Genomic DNA, 23,034 nt, shown 5'->3' with positions numbered 1-23,034 from the left:
CATTTCAACAATTGCATTGAATTTAAATTTCTATATCGCAGTATATTTCTAAAAAAGATCTGAATATTATACGGCACGTGGATGTTCCAAATGACTTGGAAAGGCAGCTGAGAACTTGAATGATATAAGGTCTATGATTTATTCAGTGTGCCTTTTGTTTAAAATGAATCAGTTATTTTGGTGGGGCCTTTTACTATCGTCAAGACCCATAAATTCAAGTTATTATTGACGATTACGTTTCAATTGCCCGAAATGACAATTTACTACCCAAGTACGTAAGGGTGCCAGGAACGATATTAAAAAAACATCTAAAACGAATTTAACTGGACTGTAACCGAGAGCATGAACACAGTCACGTACGTACAGTATATGTCAGTTTGGAGTTTCAAATTACACTTCCGTTTAATTTCTACACTCAAGATTTCCGTGATTAGGATTTTTGGTTCGACCTCATCTTTCAAAACAAAAAAAAAGTACTAGCAGATTCTCTGAATACATCTGAACACAATGCATACGCATTCAGGAAGTTGATGACGACCCTGGGCAGCCCCTCTACAGTACCGTGTGAAGTGATCTTTGGCCCAGCGGACTGACGTCTTCCGTGCTGATTTCATATAACATCTTCCACTATCATATTATATGGTCATTATAAAGCTAAGTTGCAATAACATTTTTTTCTATTGTGTCAGTGGTGATAATTTAGTTTGTAATTAGCAAACTGGGTGCAATATTATTACCGTCAAATTGTTCCGTGATAAAAGAACACTTTCACATAAGATCGGTGGATTCCTCGGAAAAAGAGAAACAGCTAAAGCAGGGAAATACGTTGAACTTCCCTCTATTTGTGGTGTTTGAAGGAGAAAGTACGGATATTGGGGAAAAAATAAATAGGTGCGTGATTTGAAGGTGGATTTTTTTCCGCTCACTGTACCGGGCAGTCCCGGAAAGAGCAGGACGCTCTTTTCCACGTCGCTGCCGCGGTTGGCTTCTCCCAGCCGGAGGTGGAGCCACGTTCCCTGCGTGTGTTGGTCAGCGCCGATGCGAGAGCCAGGCTAAAGTTTATTTCCAACAGGATGAAATCGCAGTTGGTTTTGCTTTTCTTCGCACTGTTTCTTCTGGATAGAAGCAGAGGCTTAACAGCGACGAAGCGAGGTCCGAAGGTAACAGCCAAGGTGGGTGTAAATCGTGTTGGTGAGCGAATGGCCCAACGCGGCATAGGTACGAAGAGGGTAGGGTCTCTCACTGTGCCCACTGACTGCTGGTCAGATTGACGGCTGATCTGTCCTATGAAACACGAGCCCTGCAAAAGTCCTCCAATCAGCATCGGTATACCATGGTGATTCGACTTTACATCGTACTGAGAGGCACGAGTTGAGTTTGGGTGGTACTGGGACGTAGTTTATTTAACTTGTAAAACTGAAAGATAGATCTGCTATAACGGTGTGGTCAGAAAAGAAAAAAAGGAAAACCAAGTAGCCGTCAGTGATACACTGTTCAACTTTTACAGCCTGGCAAGTGTTAATAGCATGATGAGCTAATTTATGTTAACTTCAGCTAAATATGCATTATATTTCATGTAAAAAAGTGAACATAATAAAATGCTGAGTTTTAATTTTCATTTGGGACCGGGCCGTAAGTTGTCAAAGGCCCAAGCTCCAGACCTCTGGCCCAGGTGCTACATTTTTTTCTTCTTTTAAGAGATTTTTAAAACAAAACCTTCAGATGGTTTTGGTTGTTCACCTTCCAGTCACCTAAACTGGTGTCTTGTTTTATTGGTGCTTTGGGATGACTTATTACGGCTTTGAGCAAACCTTTTGGTCTTGATAAACTAAAATTGATTGGTACAAGGTGCAATTTCTTTAGTTAATTTCAGAATTTTTCTAAAATTTGCATTTTATTTTTCCATAAATTGAGTAAAATCTTAATTGCAATATGCGGTTATTGCAGATATTGGAATCCGGAGCAAAAAGTTGCTGAAGGATCTCACTGGGCCAAACAGGGTCTGCGTAGGGAAACAGATCGTTATGTTTCCGGCTGAGATCCTGCATCAGAACTTGTGGGAGTCACTGGTCGAATTAGTTAATGTGGTCAGAAGTTGGAGCATGGATCTCATAAATTGGATGGTGATATTGGCAATGAGAAGCAAGTTGGAGAAATAGGCAAGTAGTTAGACGTGAAGTTTGCTGGTTGGACCCGATCTACAGTACTGTGCAAAAGTCTTGGGCACATAAGTAGCTAACTTTTGCATAGTACTGTAGTAACTTTTCGTATTGCACTGCACTGCTGCCGCGCACACACAAAAAAACAAATTTCAATGACATAGGTGAGTGATGATAAACCTGATTCTGATACAGGTCGCTATTGTGGACTGAGAGTGGGAAGGGGGCAGGGAGAGGGGAATCACGGTTGGGTAAAGAGGAAGGCAGAGGCAAGGGAGCAGGAAGCACCAGAGACATTCTGTAATGATCAATAAACCAGTTGTTCGGAATCAAATGGCCTTGCCTGCTGTCTCAGAGCCTGGTGTGGGAAGGAGGCATTGAGAGGGGAATTACAGTTGGGAAAAGGGGAAGGGAGTAAGATGCCCCAGGGAGACATTTTGGAATAAAATGACCCTGCTTGATGTCTCTGGGCTGGGTGTGTCTGCACCTGCACCCCCCCATCCCCCCCCCCCACGAAACACCTCCTCTGCTACCTATCCCACATCCTTCCAGCGGTGCGCCACCCTCATTATTCCCAACATCCTTTACTCCCACCAGATCAACAAACTCATTCTCCACTCCATATTGACAAGTACAGTACTGTGCAAAAGTTATATATACATACATGCATATACACATACACACACTATATATATATATGTATACATATATATACACATATATACACACACACACACACCCTTAAGATTTTTGCACAGTACTGTATCAGGTGCTAGCAGAAGTTTGTTACATTAGATTGTGTGTTAATTTGATGGTGGTGAGGACTTTGGAATGGATGGTCGATGGTTGAATAACCTCAGGGAAAATGGGTGGGTAAATTGGATTTATGTGAAAAGGGTTCATGGTGTGCCCTGCCCAGTGAGATCCCTTAAAATAAAGCTTCATGGGCACTGTGGAAGCCTGTTTGCCATGTGTGGATGTTGAGAAATCACCAAAACAGCAATCAGGTATATATTGAAAATGTTTGCTACATTGCAAATCTCTGGCATAAAAAATGTCTTACCAAATATGATTTGGTAAATCAAGCACACTAATATATAAAATGAAAATCACATGTTTTATGATCCTCTCATGAAGAGCCAGATTTTTCAGCTATGCTTACTTTTTATTGAATCCTGGAATGTGGTCCAACGTTCCTATCTTTTGAATCTATATTTTGCTTCAGAGAGCAGTAACAATGAGCTCCGTAATATGGCAGTACACACGAAATCCTGAGTAACTCAACAGGCCAGGCAGTATCTGTGGAAAAGAGTAAACAGTCGATGATTCAGAGGAGTCTCGGCCTGAAATGTCGACTGCTACTGTTTTCCACAGATGCTGCCTGGCCCACTGAGTTCCTCTAGCATTTTGTGTGTGTTGCTTTGGATTTCCAGCATCTGCAGATTTTCTCTTGTTTGGAGTTCTATAACGTGTTCCAATTCATTATTTTAACTCAGACAGGAATATGCTGACTTACTTTACTACCACTGCTAGAAAATTACAATGAAATATTTCTTAAAATAATCTACCTTTTTGTATTTGATTAGCATGTTAATACAGAGTAAAGATTGCATCAGAAAATTCTTTTGAAAGCTGTTCATCATAGGCTTTGCTTGGCTTGGCTTCAGTTACACAGGATCCATATATTCTTTTATACTTGAAGGCAGTTTATTGCAGGTTTTCGGAAGTTGATGTTTAAAATTTTCTGTAGTAAACTTGACAGAAGTGTAGGAGAGATGCTAGAGAAATGGTACAGCCGCTGTCCACGCTTTCTCTGGCACTCTGCCACAGTAATGGGGGAGATGGGAGTCCCATGCAACCATCTAAACCAAATTGTTGTCAATGATTTTGTGCATTGATGTATGCGCTATCATTTTTTCCATTTGCTTTAAATCGGAATCTACTCAGGAGTGACATGGTGGGTGAAGGAAAAGTAAAGGACAGAGTTTAACAACGTTTTGAAATTACTACTGACACAGGAATGAAGTTTGAAACTGATGGCATTTGGGAGAGGTGGCAGAAGATCCTGAGTTTGATTTAGCATGAGGCTAGTTGAATGAGTGGGGAAGGAAGGAATGAATGATACAGTACTGGGGAGGGAGGAAAGAGTGGTTTTAGAGATAGAGCATAGCAGACATCAAAAGTAATAATTTAGAAAAGTAACTCGGGGTCAACAGCACAGAGTTAATTTGTTATGATATATTCCTGGTCATACAACGAAGAGGTTGTTGAAGGAAGCTGGAAAGGTTATCAACAGACCAGGGAGAAAACATTGAATATCATTTATGATCTAATGCATCTGCCCATATCATTGAAATCTGTGGGAAAAAGAACTTCTAGCTATTCAATTAATGATTCATTTGGAATTTTGATATTCCAGTCTCAAACTTTATTGTAATCCACAGGACTTCCCAGCACTTAAATGATTAATCAACAAGGATGTTCAGCAGAAAATTAGTAAAGCACAACAGTAGATTAAAATGCTGACTAATCAAAGATATGAGTACAACCAAAAGCATTTGAAACAAGGAGTTGCATAGAAAGTGGACTGGGATGAAATTCCTTTGCTTTAATGGAAGGATAATCCATGACTTGCCTCCTGCTCCCTAACCTGGTATTTTCTTTTATAAAGTGAGATTTGAGGGTACCATTGACCTGGGTTTTCTTTGAAGTAAGAAAAATTCATAAGGTGTATCTCCCACTGTTTTCCTGACCTCTATAGTAGAAAGAGATCATCACAAACCATAGATTTTGATATATCTGTTTTGTAAAAATCTTGGCTTTTAATTGTTATGGATACCTATATAAAGTAATTTGTGCCGGTATATTTAAAATGATTTAACATGTATTACTTCAAGCAAAATAGCTTTTGATTGAAACCTCATGCAATTGAAATATTGTAATTCAGGCCGTATTCATTTATAATGTAAGACTGATGAAGATTTTGTATGATTTTTAGGTATTCTTCGATATTCAAGTTGGTGGCAAGGATGTGGGAAGGATTGTCATTGGTTTATTTGGTGAAGTTGTTCCAAAGACTGTGGAAAACTTTATCACTCTAGCAACAGGACAGGTAAGAGAATGCTATGTTAAATCATAACCATAATTTATTAAACAAACAAGTTATTTCTGTAATATTTGTCACTTTTCCTACTTTGTGCATCGTATTCTCTGATAGTCTTCACTTCTGGTTTGTTTTGGCCTTGGTAATATTTCATGATTATGTGTATAAAATATGATGCTTCTTAAAATGCCAATGGATTTGATTTTATTAGTGTAGGGTGGGCAATAAATGAAGATAACTTTAATGTTGTAAAGTTTGTTGTACTATCGTAAATATAATTCAAAAGTTATTTGGTTAACAGGAAACTTTCTTAAGTACGTCTTCTTGTACTGTTATATTGTGGAAGGTGTGGTAAAATCATTGGGCTTAGGGCAAATTGATGGCTAGCCAGTAGGTGAGAATCAGTATTTATACTACCGTGTTGCACACTTCCATGGTACAGCACTGGTAGTGGGAATTTCTGTCCCCTTGCTTTGCCCTTGAGACTCGCCATTGAGTTCAGGAATATTCTGTAAATTGCTGAGTTAAGGAGCTGGACTGATTTCATATTTAACCCCTCATATTTGGGTCAGCCATAGTGGAATGCTAATTAAGATGGTAAGTTTGGTTTTTTTTGCTTCAGTTGTCTATATTTGATTGGATATTAGTCTTTTATTTAATCAGCAGAAGCTAAATTATTTTTAAAAAATGATTTCTCAACTGTTTTCCATCCTGAACAGAGTCTAAGGATGCATTGCTTCGTGTCTGTCTAAGACACTAACTCAACACTTACAGGCATCTGCGTTTTTGCAATGTGGTTGCTGAAATTAAGTCCGAAGGTCAAGAGGACTGTGGCCACAAAATGTCAGAGCAGCTGCAGGCCAAGTGGGTGGGTGGCTGTGTGTGTGTGGGGGGGGGGGCGTGGGGTGACAGCAAGGCTCTGGGCAGTTCTGGCCCAACATGGGAGCTACATCTAGGACCCTGAGGTGATCCCATGGACACCCTGAAATATTAGGAAATAATCAGGAGTATCACAGTTGTTTTCAAACTGAAGCCTAAAGTGTTATAGAGGGTTGCAATTAAACTAACCTAGCTTTAGATTTCTAAAAGAGGATGTAGGTTGCACTAAATTATTGCTTTGTGCTTCTGTAATATTTTTTCATTATTTGAACTGTATGTACTGATTTTGATGTATTTCTCATAGAACATAAAATTCCACCTGAGAACAGGGTGCTCCCATGTTACAACAATGTACAGGAAAATACGGTGGGGTGATTGGGATGTTTATCCCTTCTGTTGTTCCTCATTCCCTCTCTGTGGTAACATACCAAGCCTTCTCACCGTTAATCCCATAATGACATAACTGAGACTGCCGATGAAACTGTAAGAAATTGAGAAAATTTGTATCCTAACACACTGATTAATATTCTTCCATTCTGTTCCACTTCATAACATAACTTCCATTATGAAGAAGTAACATTTTATTGTGATTTTTTTTTACCTCAGGACTTGTTAAATGATGTGCTAACTAATGTGCTTGAGACTTCCCCATGTTTATATATTCCATTTTTCATCTCTTTTCAACCTGACTGACTGCGCATGTTTTCAGGAACATACAAAAAAAACTTTATTTGTTTAACACCTAGAACTGATAAATTTTGTGTCAATTGCCAAGAAGTTCTGTTACACTTGTGTTATTAATGCAATTATTTAGAATTTGCCACATATGCTATAAATCAAATCCCTGGCTCTAACCTGGATATCATATGGTTCATTTGGTACAATTTGCAGTAATTGAAGATTTGTTTGTGTCTGTTTTAGAAAAGCATGTAATACAGAAGGAAGATTAAAGACTTTGCACATTTTACCAGCTTCAGCACACCAGCTATTTTCATAGAAGTGCAATTTAATTTTTATATGTTTAAGGTTAGTAACATTCCAGAGGTGGTTGTTAATGTTTGTACCGTTGTTTGTAGAACCTGGAGGTTCGGTTGCAAATGTTTCGTTACCAGGCGAGGCGACATCAGTGCACATTTCACATCGATATGTCAGCTTGACTGGGGGCAAAACCCTTGCAGCCTAACCTCCAGGCTCGGCAGATAATCCTACAAACAAGCAGCCAATCAAAGCTACCAATCTTCTCATTCATGCTGTTAGTACTGCACTGTCTTACACTCCCTTGCCTAGTGCACTTCAACACCCTACCTATCATTTGAACCCGTTTTAATGCAGAGAAATACTGGGCTTAATTTGCATGTAGCAAAACCTTGCTAACAGCAAGGAGACGAATGACTGGATGATCCATCCTTCCTGATGCTCACTGAAGCATGGCGCTGGCCAGAAATTTGAGACAATTTCTCTGATCATCTTGGAGTTATGCCATGAGACATTTCATATCTACTTGAAAGAACACATGGGACTGATCACTCAGGGAAACATAATCCAGGTATTTTTTTTTAAAAAGTGTCTTTTTCTTTATCTCTCCAAATGTAATTCTTGACTTCAGGTTCCATGTTATTTTCTGGCAGTGAGAAATTCAGATAATGGTTTTGTATTTGTTCATTATATTCTTCTGACAATTGGCAACTGATTGCATTTAGCTATATGTATTAAATTTCCATGGAATTTTAATTGTAAAGAAAAAGTATACTGTACATAGTAAGCAGTAAATACAAAGAATGCCTTTTTTTATTCTTGTATTATACAGTATATTCATATATTTAAGCTTTTATTTAAGATTTTGGACACTCTAAATCAGAGGTTCACCACCTTTTTTATACCATTGTCCCCTACCATTGACCGAGGGGTCTGTGGACCACAGTTCGGAACTCCTCGTCCAAAATGTTCAAACTCCCTTAAATGTACTCGCGTAAGACCTGAATTTAGAAAACTGCTTAAAGGAGTCGACAGTAATTTCATGCTTTATTTTTGCAGAAAGGTTATGGTTATAAAGGCAGCAGATTTCACCGTGTCATCAAGGATTTCTTAATACAGGGCGGAGATTTTACTTCAGGAGATGGGAGTGGAGGTAATAACTCTTCAATTATTAGTACTTCACAGGAAAAGATGCTAATTGTTTTCAGTTTGTCTCCTCTTTGGTTGTGGGGGTAATGCTTTACGATAAGCTTCATGGTAAGACAGCTGATTATAGTTGTCATTTTTGATAACTTTTTTGTTTGAATTATTCTAGAAATTTTTAGAATTAAAGACATAACATTGCAGAAATTCTTTCTCATGGTGCCAAAGCAAAATAGTGCTATGCTGTTCAAAACAGACTTTTCCTATTTCAGGGCCACTTAGTCACTGGATGGAAATTCAATCGCTCATTTTTCAATAGGATTCTCTTTAGCACTAGAAATATCTCTCCAGTGTAAATGTCCCCGAGGTGATGAAATACTCAAAATTCATCCCTTCAATGATTTTCAGCCTCACTGAACAACCAACTTTTTTTTTACTGAATCTGTGCTCCTGAAACTGATTTTTAAAGGGAGAGCACACAAACTGCTATATTTGTCGGGTGAGCCATAACTCTCTGTGGCCTTGCTGCTTATTCAACACACTGCTCACATAAAACTGAGTCTTCCTGCCATCTTCAACTGATTTTTTTTTGACAATCAAATCTTTATTCCATGGGGATTTACGGGGCACATCACACTTTTGATTCATGGCATGGAGATGGACTGTATGCACAAGAAGACCCATAAGACATTTGAAAGCTCAAAACCAAGAATTTACAGGGACCCATGCTTATAGCTAGGCTTGTGTCTACACAGGTGAGGCTTCACCAAGAAATTCTTCTTGAGATGTGTCCTTATGGGCCTAAATTGCTTTGCCCGTGAATGCCAAGGTAAGCTTCATTAATGCAGGATCATGACAGTTTGTTGTCATTGATCTGTGCTCTATCTCACAATATGCTCCATATACTGCACTATGGAGGTCCCAAGGAAAGCAGATGTCACCTACTTTTTCTTCAACCTGGAAAAGTAGGCAGAATGAATGTAGGGATTTTCAAAATTTTCAGACTCCCCCAAACATAGAATTCACACATTTCAAGAATTAACCTTCCACATTGCAGTACTGTTTCTAGGATTTCATGATTAAAGTTGTACCTTTATGGGACTTCAAGAACAACCAGTGCTTTAATGAAATCAATAGCAGTATTCTTAATCTACCCTGGTTCTTTTTTTTTAAATTTCCTTCATCTATTTCAGCTACTGTATCTGCTTAACATTTTGTTTGATTTATCTGGTGATAATCTATAAATTTAGCACTTGTGGTTGGAAAGATGTCCTAATAACCGTTTCTATATCTGCCTTAAAGCAGAGGTAGATTAATGTACATTAGCTCCTGCACTAAGCACCCATCTCTTTCACGTTCCAGGAATGAGCATTTATGGAAAGGTGTTTCCGGATGAGAACTTCAAGCTGAAACACTATGGAATTGGATGGGTTAGCATGGCCAATTCAGGACCAGATACGAATGCTTCACAATTTTTTATTTCATTAACAAAACCAAAGTGGCTGGATGGAAAACATGTGGTGTTTGGCAAAGTTATTTCTGGAATGGTAACTATTTCCTTTTCAATGAGATGGTTCTCTAGAGAATTGTTTTGTGTTAATCTTTTGTTAATAACTATGATTATTTCTGTAAAGATCGCTGTAGAGAAATTGAATTAGAAAGAAACGGGCAATAGGCAGTATATATTTTGGATATATTGAGAAAGCAAAAGATTTGATGGGCTGAATGACCATCTGTGCTATGATAATTCAATATGTCTATTTTGAACATCATGGACTTTTCATAGAATGATTATAGCATGGATCATTGTTCAGCCCATCAAACCTATAGCAACTACTGAAAAGCAATTTATTCCCCCACTTTCCCTGTAGCTGTGCAAATTATTTGCCCTCATGTTGTAGTTGATTACCTTCAACCTTGTTTACAAGATGTTTCTGATCCAGGGAGCCACTGGTAGATTTTGGCACATCCCTAAGGACCTAATGAATTGAAATAATCCTATTTTCCTAATTGATCAAATTAGTAGAAATAATCCCCATACCGAAGAATAGTCTTGTCCGAGAAAAAAGTACTAATGAAAACTAAGTATTTTTAATTTTTTAAACTGGGCAATAATGAAAACTATTAAAAAAAAATTAAAATGTCTTTTATTTAAAAAAAACTTAAGTTAGCTGACCCTTTAAAAAAAGCACCTGAACTGGTCCATACAACAGTCTAACCATAGATAACATATTTATAAGAACTGTTGTTCTTATTAAGTGTGTGCCATCTATAATACAAACCACTGATATACAGTACATTCATTACTTTGCACAAGATTGCAAAAGTAACCTCTAGCTGAACTTTGCTGGTGATCAGCAAATGATTCATAGCTGTTGCATATAGAATTCTGGCAGTAAACCCAACTGTTGAAATGTAAATTTAATAAATCTCCCACACTATTACTAACACTTGTTCTCATTATGTTTCTAGCCTGTGGTGCATATAATAGAACTCCAGGACACAAACAGCGATAATCAACCTCTCCAAGACTGCGTGATAGTAAATAGTGGCAAGATAGATGTCAAAGAACCTTTTGTGGTTGAAGTCAGTGATGACGACTAATAGGAAAGCACACTGTATCTCTGAGAAGTAACAGATGAAAGGCACAATGGACACTTCTGCTTCCATTGATCAAATTTTTATTGTGATATCCCAAAACATTTTCTCTCTTTATATCTGAGCTAAAGACGATATGGTACATTTATAATGTTAGTGCTTAGAAATTTAATGGTGCTTGATAAGTGACCTACCTGGATGTAAAGCTGGGAGAGGCTAAAATGCTTCTTAAAGCAATCAGTCGTATCCAGTCTTTACTGATGTTGTTCTCTGGGCTTGATCCACATAACCAAGGGCTGATGTTGTGTTAGCCAATGCATCGTTATCAGTGTCCTTTTTGCTAGTGGGATGTCCTCACCAGTTGGCTGCAACAGGAATAGAGTATTGAGTGCCACCTTCCATGAAAGGGCAAAATGGGCTTTTCAAGTTCAAGTTAACGTTTAATTATCATTCAACCATACATGAATACAGACAAACAAAGTTACTTTGGGGGCGAGGTGCAAAACATACACAGCACATACAAGATTGCAAGCTAACAGTCACGCAAGAATGATAAATATAGCCCAAGTCCTGCAAATTGATGGTGCATAGGTGCCATTGGCAAGAAAAGGCAGTTCCCAGCATTCTACAGACGAACGTGTGCAAGCGCATACGCACGCAGCCCACCTTGTTATTTCATTGATTGATTGAGCACTAGTGGGCATCACCAACAGGAGCGGTTAGCCTCCAGTCGAGCATGGACGCCATGCAATGCCGCCTCTGGCTTTCTTCTCCTGGACTGCAGCAACAGGCAAGCCTGCAACTTGATGCCTGGTCCTCGCTACAACCGAGGCCACGGCTCCTCCGCTATCTGCCGCTCCAACAAACCAGAGAAATGGGTCTGTGACATCTTGCATATCAGTGTTACAATCGCAAGAGAAGCGTTCAAGACAATCACCCGCCGTTACACTTCACGCAACAACTCCGATATCTTCCTGCAGGAGGCAGCAACATGAGCCATACCAAGACCAGCTGTTCCAGCTCTTCCACCAACCAGCAGCTCACTGATGGGGTAAACCTGCAATACCCAAAGTTCTTAAAAGTCCAGCATTGTCTTAAAATTGTAAAAATGATGTTTAAAAAAAGACAAAAACACCTTTGGTTGCTTCCCCCCTACCCCCCAGAGAGAACACTGCATCTGAGCCCGCCACCATCTTACCATCTTTCTGATTGAGCAATATTTGTGGAGCAGCGGGGTTTGGATTGAAATCCTGCATCAAGACAGAGTTGACAATTCCTTCTCCCCTCTCCCCCCCCCACCACATTTTTTTTGTTGCACCAGATTCTGGCATCAGTAGTCTCATCTCCAAAAAAAAAAGGAGGGAATATTCTGTGCTTTTTAAATGCTCTGTGCAATGTTACTTAACCTTTCCAAAGCTTCCCAGAAAGCCTGCTTTTTCAAAATATTATTTATTTGTAAAAAGATGTTTCAGAATGGAAAATGTTCTCAGCGAAGCATTGAAATTAAAGTAATTGCAAAAGTGATTAACAGTTGGATTTAAAATTAAAAGAGGGCAAACATATCAAATTTATACTGCACGTTGATCATCATTAGCAAGTTGTGATCTGTTACCTACATGTAAGATTGTGAACAAGGTGGGACAGTGGAAACCTGATTGGATGAGGGCTAACCAGGAGGGACGGACGATGTGGGTATAAATATCATCGACTAGAAATGCCCAGGGACCATCCCTGATGAAGATGGCAGAGTTTATCATTGAAGTGTCAGTTAACATCGATACCTGTATGTGGCTGGAAGCCCAAGAAGAGTTTATTTGTCATATACGCTGGGAAAGCACTGGATCATTTGTTTACATGCAAGAATATAATTAGGGATTGCCTTTAGATTGCTATGAATTTACCTGGTGAGATTGGATTGAAGTTTTTTTATATGGTCCGTGTTACTGTGTTTATTCCTAACAACCATGGTGATCCTGAGATATGCATTTGTAAGTCTAATCATTTAACATTACAGGGAAAGCAAACCGTAGAGAAAAAAACTATTTTATTAAATATTTATGCTTTACCACCATGCTTTTCATGGATTATGTTGCTCATGGCATCAGAGAACCACACTATGGAACAAGAGATCAAAACCGTGAGTTAGTACTTTTTTTCTGCACCAAGGGAAGAAGTGCCTTCAGTCCTTGTTGAACACTGATACCAGAGGAGGTAAACTATACAGCAATGAAAGATGAACACAGAAGTTGTGTTGAGTGACCAATTCTTACCTGCTTGACTTTGTGCAGGGAATGCACAAATTGCATGATATTATCATTTCAGTTTAGCTGCCAATGCCAAAGTAAAGAAAATTTAGAAAAGACAAATGGATGGAATTTTTAAAAAATTTATTCACTTATAGGATGTGGGCATCACCAGCTAAGCCAGCATTTATTGCCCATCCCTAGTTGTCCTTGTGAAGGTGGTGATGAGCTGCCTTCTTGAACTGCTGCAGTCTCTGAGGTGTAGGTATAACCACAGTGCTGTTAGGGAGGGAATTCCATGATCTTGACCCAGCGACAATGAAAGAATGGCGATATGATCAAAGTCAGAATGGTGAGTGACTTGGAGGAGGATTTCCAAGTGGTGGTGTTCCTAGGCATCTGCTGTTCTCGTCCTTCTAGATGGTAGTGGTTGTGGGTCTGGAAGGTTCTGTCTTAGGAACCTTGGTATGTTGTTGCAGTGCATCCTGTAGATAGTACACACTGCTGGAAATTGGAAATAATGAAGAGATTTGAGAGTTGTAGACTTGGAAACAAAGGGAGTGGCAAGCCCATGAGTAGTTTTGAATACAGGATGAAAATGTTGAATTACATTCTTAAATTTAAGTAGTCTAATGGAAAATTACAAAAGTACAAGGGCAAAGTGTATTGATTGTGACAAGCCATTGGACATGTGCATTCAGTGGCCACTTTATTTGATACCTCATGTACCTAGTAAAGTGGCAACTGCGTGTACGTTCATGGCCTTCTGCTCCTGTGTGTTCAAGCTTCAGTGTACCATGTGTTCAGATATGTTCTTAACACCACTGCTGTAATGTGTGGTTATTTGAGTTACTGTCACCATCGTGTCAGCTTGAACCAGTCTGGCCATTCTCCTTTAATGTCTCTCATTGACAAGGTGATTTCGCCCACGGAACTGCTGCTCACTGGATGCTTTGTTTGTTTTTTGCACCATCCTATATAAACTCTAGAGACTGTTGTTTGTAAAAATCCCAAGAGATCAGCGGTTTCTGAGGTACTAAACCACCCCATCCTGCACCAACAATCATTACACAGTCAAGGTCAGTTAGATGACATTTCTTCTCCATTCTGATGCTTGGCCTGAACAGCAAATGGATGTCTTGACCATGTCTGCATTGAGCAGCTGCCACATAATTAGATATTTAAAGTAACAAGTTGTACAGGTGTACCTAATAAAGTGGCCGCTGAGTAGAAACTGAAAACAATGAACTTTTAAGTCTCTAGAGCTGATTCGCGTGCCCTTGACCAAACTTAATCAAAGTTCGCACTCAAAAAAAATTAATGGAACACAAATCATTCATGTTGTTCAGTGATGATTAAATTTATTACATATAACAATGGATTCTAACAGAAATATTTTACTAATTCATAGAACATAGAACATTTCAGCTAAGTACAGACCCTTGGGTCCATGATGCCATGCTGACCTTTTAACCTACTCTAAGATCAATCTATCCCTTCCCTCACTTACCCTCCATTTTTTCTATCATCCATGTTGCCATCTAAGAGTTTCTTGAATGCTCCTAATGTATCTATCCTCTACCACCATCCCTGGCAGGGAATTCCACGCACCCACCACACACTCTGAAAAGAACCTCCCTTGACGTCCCCCTATACTTTCCTCCAATCACCTTAAAATGATCCTGCCTTGTATTAGCCATTTCTCTCCTGGAAAAGGTCTCTGGCTACCCACTTGATCTATGCCTCTTATCATCTTGTACATCTTGATCAAGTCATCCCTCATCATCCTTCGTTGCAAGGAGAAAAGCCCCAGCTTGCTCAACCTACCTTCAATAGACATGCCCTCTATTCCACACAGCATCCTGGTAAATCTCCTCTGCATCCTCTCTGAAGCTTCCAAATCCTTCATATAATGAGATGACCTGAATTGAACACAATATTCCAAGTGTGGTATAACTAGGGTTTTATAGAGCTGCAACAACACCTCGCGATTCTTGAACTCAATCCCCCAGATGATGAAAGTCCACACAGATACACCTTCTTAATAACCCTATCAACTTGTGTGGCAACTTTGAGGGAATCTATGATCATGGACCCCAAGAACCCCCTGTTCCTCCATACTACCAAGAGTCCTGCAATTAACTCTGTTTTCTGCCTTCAAATTTGACCTTTGAAAATGAATCACTTCACACTTTTCCGGGTTGAACTCTATCTGCCACTTCTCAGCCCAGCTCTGCATTTTGTTTTAAGTCCCATTGCGATTTACAACAACCCCCCACACTACCACAACTCCGTCAACCTTTGGGTCATCTGCAAACTTATTAACCCACCCTTTCTCTTCTCATACAAGTCATTTATAAAAATTTCAAAGAACAGGGATCCCAGAATAGATCCCTGCATTTAATAAGATTACACAGTAATGTGATTTAGTGATAAATATTGCTTTCATTTCCACATAATTAAATGCAACAAACATTCTTACATTGTCTAATTAGAGTTTTTCTTCCCAAACTGGAAAATACATCTAAGCCATAAAACAAAAATATTCTCTACTTAATAATGAAGTAGTACATTTTACTTTAAAATTACACAAAAATGTTTCCACATAGTACTAATTAGTTCCATACTCACAATTTACGTTGAAACATCACACATTCATTTATAATGATTTACATTGAAACTTGCTATATACTCATAAGTTAATTAAGTGAATAATGTAAAAGTTAAATTTAAATGGTATAATAATTTTAAAATATACTTCCTGTCAAGGAAGAACATTGAGAGCGAACAGTTTCTCATAAAAACATATCCACTAACTGTTACTTTTGTGGCTGGATGCTCAGAGGTGCCTTTCGTGTAGAATCCACTCTACCTTATTTGAAGGTACGGGTAGTATGTACCATGTAGAACACCTTCAATAACTACGTTTGGGAAGTCATCTAAGGAATCACAAAAAAAAAGACAGGTTTATAGTCTTCAATTACCCTCATACAAGTAGAAACAAAGCAATGCTTGAGCTGTATTAAGCTGTACATTCACTAAGATTGGCGAGATTGAGTGTCAAATATTCCTGGCCATAGCCTGAGTAACTGACTAAATAAGAGTTTTAAGTCACGCTGTCAAAATACAAGTCTGAGATTGTCACGGTGAAGCTGTGGTATCCTAAATTCAAATTTCTGTTATAGTCACAGGTGCAAATACTTGAACCTCATTCTCATTGTGCTAAATGCATTATAGTGACTGAAATCAAAGGAAAAAAAATTAAAGCTGGGTAGATTGCACAGTTGCTACTAAAAGCTGTGTTTGGTTCTACTAACCAAGAATAATGAAACTTAAAAAAATAAAAATGAAAAACAAACAATAATATTTATATATAAAAAAAAACAGACTTGAAGGGCCAAATGGCCTGATTCTGTTCCTATGTCTTATGGCCTTACGGAATGAATTTGTAGGCACCTGGAAATAAGCCATCCTGTTGATAAAACATGCCTATTGACTTTTACGATCACATTTATTATTATGCTTATAACACCATTCTTCATCTTCAGCTTTTTAATGGAAGAGGCAGGTGATGGGTTTGGAAGATGAGTTCAAGCTGCTTTGGACTGAAGTGAAGTAGTGCAAGGGGCAAAGAGTCTTAACCGCAAGCAGAATGGAAATGGTAGATGCAAAAATGCTGCCATCTTGAAGGGCAGCAAATTAGTAGCTAACGGAGTCACAGTTCCCTCATCAAACCCAGCCATTGAGGTCAGATCATTAGATCTTCACTCATTTACGATAGTCTTGCTACTTTCTCACTTCAAACAACGATAGCTTGGGTGTAGCTGCAATACGATCTTGCAAACATACAGCACTGTGCAAAAGTCTTAGGCCCATGTATATAGCAAGGGTGCCCAAGGATTTTGTATAGTACTCTAGTAATTTTGATGTACTGCACTGTACTTGGTGCCACACAAAAGAAAAACTAATTTCATGACATGTGAGTGATGATAAACCTGATTCTGATATGGGTCTCTATTGTGGACTGAGAGTAGAAAGGGGAATCATGGTTGGGAAAAGGGGAAGAGAGGGACAGAGAGCGAGAAGTACCGGCGAGACATTCTGTAATGATCAATAAACTACCTGCCTGGAATTAAGTGACCTTGCCTGGTGTCTCAGGACTGAGTGTGTCTGTACCTGTGCCACCCACCCCCACCCCCTGGCCTCCACTGTCCCCTATCCCCCACCCCTCCTGCCGTGGTCCACACTCACCATTCAACATTCTTTGCTCCCACCAGTTTGACCGGTACTGCAAGAAACACGGAGACACATTCTGCTGACTACTGCAGGGCTTCTTCGAAAATATGAACTTTCACTGTAGCACCCAGATCTTCGATGGTTTGTTTGGGTTCCAGTGCAAATGCACACACTAGTCAAAAGGATGTTTTATGGTGTGCTCATGCAACTCTCCCAACTAAGCTGCTTTCAGCTTAGGCTTGGTATCACCCGGAACCAGCCACAGACACAATAGAATTGTGGTAGTAAGAGCTGGTTGCATTTAACAGAGTGAGCAGGTAGCACATAATTCACAAATTGCCTGAAATTGTGTAGATTAATAGCTCTTTCAAAATCCTGCATCCATTTAGAGGGTTATCCATTTAGGCATCCGCAATGTTTTTAAAACACCTTTTTTTAAGAAAATAGTTTTTACGGATGAGGTTGTATAATACATCTCTACTTTGAGAAGTTTCAATTACAGAAATGCTTGGCAGGGGACTACTTTCATTGTAGAAAACTATTTTTCTTTTCAAGAAGAGTCTTCATTTGTTTTTGATAATATCTATGTATTGGAATAGTTTACATTCTTGTTCATGTTAAGTTTAAACAACATAATTTGTATTTCCAGCTTAGGAAAGAGAATCATACCCTTTCAGGCAGAGAGCTCCTGAACTCTAATACTTTGTGTGGTATTTATTTTCTTCATCACTCCCAAGTCCCTTGACTAATTATTTTTAAATCAAGTACCCCGGGTTTTTGACACCTTAGCTAAAGGGAATATTGTGGAATCTATTGAATCTATTTATGTCCCTCTTAACTTTAAGAAGCTCAATTAAATGTCCCTTAAGCATCCTTGATTTCAAAAAATCCAGCCTTAATTTGTCTAATATTTCCTGGCCCCTGTAATAACTTCTTAAGTGTCTTCTAAACCCACAATAACTAGGCAGATTAGCATAATATAAACTTGATGGGGGGGGGGGGGAGAGAGAGAGAGGAAATAATACTTAAATAAACAGAGTGAAGGAAATTATTATTAATGAAGATAAACAAGATAGGTGAGAATTCCACAATATTTAAATACATTTCTTCAGAAATTTAAAAAAAATGGTGTCTTTACCATATGACTCGAGCTGGAGGAGCAGAATTAGGCTATTTGGGCCACTTGTGTTTGCTCTTCCCGTAAATGATGGCTGATTTTGTTTTCCTAATCTAATTCTCCTGCTTTCTCCAGTAACCCGTAACTCCTTTCCCAGTCTCTGCCTTAAATACACTCAATGACCTGACCTCCACAGCCCTCTGTGGCAACAAACCCCACAGATTAACCACCATCTTGCTGAAGGAAATCCTCATCTCAGTTTTAAAGGGACGTTCCTTTATTCTAAGGCCGTGCCCTTGGATCCTAGATACTCCTACGAATGGAAGCATCCTCTTCACGTCCACTTTAACCAGGCCTTCCAGTATCAGGTAGGCTTCAATAACATTCCCCCCTCATCCTTCTGAATTCTACTGAGCATAGACCCAGAGATATCAAACACTCCTGGACCCTCTCCAGGGCCATCACATCTTCCCTTGGATGCAGGGCCCAAAATTGCTCACAATATTCCTTTATTCCCACATCTTGACTTCTGTCTGTCAGCCAATCTTCTCTCCATATTAGTGCCTTGCCTCTAATTTCCTGGGCTCTTACCATGTTTGCAGTCTCATCCTGTCAAATTCCTTATGGAAATCAAAGTAAGTAACATCCTCTGCCTCTCCTTTGCCTAATCAACTTGCAACTTCCTCAAAGGATTCTATCACATTCTTTACTTCATTAGGTATTAATGACTGGGTTCAGATTTTTACAAGATTATACCATACGTATTCGAGAGATATGGCTATAAGCAATCGTAATATAGGGAGCCAATTAAACTTCATTGAGAAATGCCATCTTTGCTAAGAACCGAAGTGATACCAATTTACAATACTGACAATAACAGATGTAAGTTAAGTAGAATTTAGTAATTAAATGGTCAAGAAAGTAATAATGGGTCATTACAAGCACTCTTAAGTTGACTAATTGAGGTAGGCAAGAGAAAAATGTGTGATAATGATCAATGATTACAGACAAACAGCCAACACAACGTACAATTGGGGTGAACAGGCTTTTTGTTAACTGGTGTAATACGAAAATATGAAGACTGTTGAAGGTCCAAATCTATATCTGGTTCAGCCTGATGTGAATGAAGCCTATGTGCTACAACTTCAGAATCTGCCGCAGATTAAAAGGCCCGGCGTTATTAGGTTAAATCCTGCAAGGATGTAGGATGAGGAAGGGAGTGGTGAGGAAACAAAATGGGTCCAGTGGTGAGTCAACATTGTTTGTGGAGGTAATGTCTTGAAAGACGGATGATTAGACCTCTCACAGTTGCAGACGAGCAGAGCATGTAGAATCTACCAAAAAAATGTCAACATTTAACCCATGGTCAAATTTAGCCACTTCACTGTTCACACATATTTTCTGCAGTATGGATGTCAAAAACAGCTCAGGTTATTCCCATTCCTTGATTTTTCTTCTGACTTCCTAAAGTGGCCCCAGCATACCAAATCTTTTTAACCGCTGTGGTATAACAGTTGGAAGTATGTAAACAGCAAATAAAGATAAAAGTTTTAGAAGGACCTTTTTTTATATTTAACCATTCAGTATCACAAGTTTCAGCTCCACAATGAAATTGTTTTGCAGTCTCTATCCCTCATTAAAATTTTACATAGTATTCTCAAACGTATTAAAATGCCACCAGATCAGTAGCCTGTCCTTCTATAAGGAGGATATCCTTAATCAGATGAATTACTTTGAGACCAATGAGGTAGATGTTTGTAAGAGGCTAAGAGAGCTCAAAATGAGTAACAGAGAAAAAGTGATGGGGAGGATGTTATTTAGTTTTTGGTGTCAGGTGTACAGCGGGATATGGTCATAAATGGTCCCATACTGATAAAATATCACAAAACTAGAAACACACTGATATGGCACAACTTCCAGAAAAGCTGGCGAGTAACTAATCTATATTGCAGTAGCAATTTACCAATAGTGAATCAGAAGTACGCTTGAGATCTGCCCCATCGAAAACATTTACCAAACTGGAAATTTATGGGATTTTAATTTTTAATTTTTAAAATAGAGTAGGATGGACAGGTTTACAAATGGTTTTAATTGCTATAAATTATCAGGGAATGCATTTATTTATTTGACTATGACAAGGGCTGTATTTCCCGGTATGAATGCATTGAAATAGTGTATTTTCAGCAGTAAAATCAGCTCGGAGGATTTGCAAACAAAATAGGGATAGGGAGAGAAATGAAGTAAAATGTTTTACAATTTTAAAAACATTACAGAACGATTTCCATAATTACAATCTTACCTCAGTGCTTCACCACTAGTAAGATTTCCGGGTCTTATAATTAATAAAAAAAAGAGAGTAAGCTGGTGAATTTCAAAACCACAACAAAGTTGCAGATCAAGGAACTTCTTAAGGATTTCTTCTTCAAATTAAAAGATTGCTTCAGAGAATGATCTATTTGATTTATTGAATAACAATCAATTACAAAAAAGGGAAGAATTAATGTTGATCCCCAGAAAAAAAGGTCAATTCATGTTGTCCAACAGGAAAAATTAAAATTTCTTAAAGGAATGGAATTATGATCATGTCCTCCACCTAACAGACTGAAAATAGCATTTTTTTTGTAGATTGATGTTAAGTTAATGAAATATGTTTCTTCCTTCTCATGCAGTGGGAACATTTTGTTTCAGTAATTGGCTTGTATGATAAAGCCAAATCAAATTTGCATTATTTCACTTCTCAGTGATGACAAGGCCAGGAATTTTGTCAGAGCTTCATAGCAACTTAAGAATATTTGAGGCCAGGTATCCTACTCAACAGCATGGTGGAGCAAGAGAATATCAAAATAATGCTTCTAACCAAAATGTAATCCAGTGGGTTGGTGCAAGACCTCAGCTTCATTTTCACAAAATTTACAGGGTTAACGGCTGAAACAGTAAAGAGCTGTTAACAGATGACAGGCTTGATTACCGGTGGCTGTGGGCAAGATGTATGGATCCCTCAGGAAAAGCAGCACTGGCTGGTGGGATAGTTTGCTGGAAAGGTCAAGGACAAGAATATCAGTATCCTGGAACTGCAAACATTAAGTAGTATACAATATATATCAAATTGTTTTCAAGTCACAATATAATGAACTGTGAAAAGATGAAAAAAATAGTCAGGAACAGATCATTAAAATTCACTATAGTAATTTGGTAAACATGTTCATCTTGTAGTGTTAAGTGTAGATAACATTTGCCAGATTACAATGGACATTGTAATTATTTTTACAGAAATTAACATATGTTGAATCAACTGGCTCTTTAAAATTAATCCAACAATTAAATTTTCCTTGAAACATCTGCAAAATATTGTCCATTAGGATTCAATTAGACCAAGCTATAAAATTCATCTCTGATTGACAGTGCTTAAAAGCATGGCAGGATTTTGTCTAGTATTGTAATAATCTTTGAATAACTAACTCCATAGAATGGTCAGGGTCAGTACAAATGGTGGCTGATTTTCTTGCACTTGGGTAACAAAGGAGCCAGAGATAATTTCCTACTCATCTCCATCCATCCTTTTTCCTATCCCTGCTGGCCTTTTCAATGTTTATCCAATGGATATTTGCTGGAACCTGATAAGGTGAATGAGAGATTTGTTATAAGAACAATTCTCAAGTTTATAATGAAAATGAAATAGGCAGTTTTTAAATAGATTTAAAAGGATTTGTATATGCCAATAAGTACAGTCTTGAGCGATTCTCAAAAGGGAACATCGAATATATATGAAATAGCACACGAGTTGAATCCAGAATATTACCTCAAAGTAAATATAGCCAAGAGGATCAAAGAGCACGTATTGCGGCAGCACAGTAGCATATCAATTAGTGTATGCTAGTACAGCACCAGAGACTCGGGTTCAATCCCGTTGCCGTAAGGAGCTTGTAGGTTTTCCCCGAGATTGTGTAGGTTTCCTCTGGGTGCTCAGGTTTGATCGCATATTCTAAATACATATGGCTTAGTAGGTTAATTGGCCACATGGAGTAATAGGGCTGTACTGGCTCGTTGGGCCAGTAGGGTCTATTACTGTACTATATATCCTTTTAAAAAAAAACACTTAAAATATTTAAATATATGAGAAGTATATTTTTTAAGAATGGCAAAACGCCTCCAATAAAAGGCAGAAGTAGCAATAAAATTAAATGCATTAGGAATACTCCAGATGAGATTGGAGAGTGCAAGTGTTCGATGGATGAGTTTCAGTGGACCAGCTGACCTTTTCTTATCCTTGTCAATTTTAAATTCTTTTAACAGCAATCTGGAGTTCAGAGCAAATCTCAGAGAAGGGACATGGATAATACTTGTTTAAATGTGGTTCATGTTTCTTGAGCAGTAATTGAATAGAAATGCTTTAAATGATAAAGGTAATCATTGGGAAACCACTTAGACTGCTTTCAAATCCAGGAGGATCACGTTAGAAAGATGAAATGTAGTAACTAAAACCCCTGCCCTCCCCGTTCTGTAAGGTCTGAAATGAAGGCTAGTGAAAACCTTACTTTGAGCAAATGTAAGAAAATGAAAAGTCAATGATGCCACATTGCC

General features: G+C 38.5%; 2 protein-coding genes across 2 annotated transcripts in view; one reads left to right on the top strand and one right to left on the bottom strand.

Moving 5' to 3' along the window:
* The first annotated feature begins 716 nt into the window (after positions 1-716).
* On the top strand, positions 717-13,058 carry LOC134357315 (peptidyl-prolyl cis-trans isomerase C-like). Its single transcript, XM_063068715.1, has 5 exons — positions 717-1,172; positions 5,158-5,271; positions 8,176-8,269; positions 9,622-9,806; positions 10,732-13,058. Exons 1-5 carry the CDS (start codon positions 1,074-1,076, stop codon positions 10,861-10,863), a joined length of 624 nt encoding a protein of 207 aa, XP_062924785.1. The 5' UTR covers positions 717-1,073; the 3' UTR covers positions 10,864-13,058.
* Positions 13,059-14,437: 1,379 nt separating this feature from the next.
* Positions 14,438-23,034, bottom strand: part of LOC134357317 (sorting nexin-24-like) — a 163,013-nt gene continuing 154,416 nt past the window's right edge. Inside the window, exons 6-7 of the mRNA XM_063068716.1 lie at positions 21,422-21,486; positions 14,438-16,039 (exon numbers count right to left, since the gene is read on the bottom strand). Of these exons, the coding sequence (XP_062924786.1) occupies positions 15,969-16,039; positions 21,422-21,486 (136 nt within the window). The 3' untranslated portion in view covers positions 14,438-15,968. The remainder of the gene's footprint in view (positions 16,040-21,421; positions 21,487-23,034) is intronic.

This window comes from Mobula hypostoma, chromosome 16, assembly GCF_963921235.1.
Source record: "Mobula hypostoma chromosome 16, sMobHyp1.1, whole genome shotgun sequence".
In the NCBI taxonomy this organism is placed as follows: domain Eukaryota; kingdom Metazoa; phylum Chordata; class Chondrichthyes; order Myliobatiformes; family Myliobatidae; genus Mobula; species Mobula hypostoma.
Note: the sequence above shows the minus strand (reverse complement) of the source record. Positions and strands in the feature narration are given on the sequence as shown.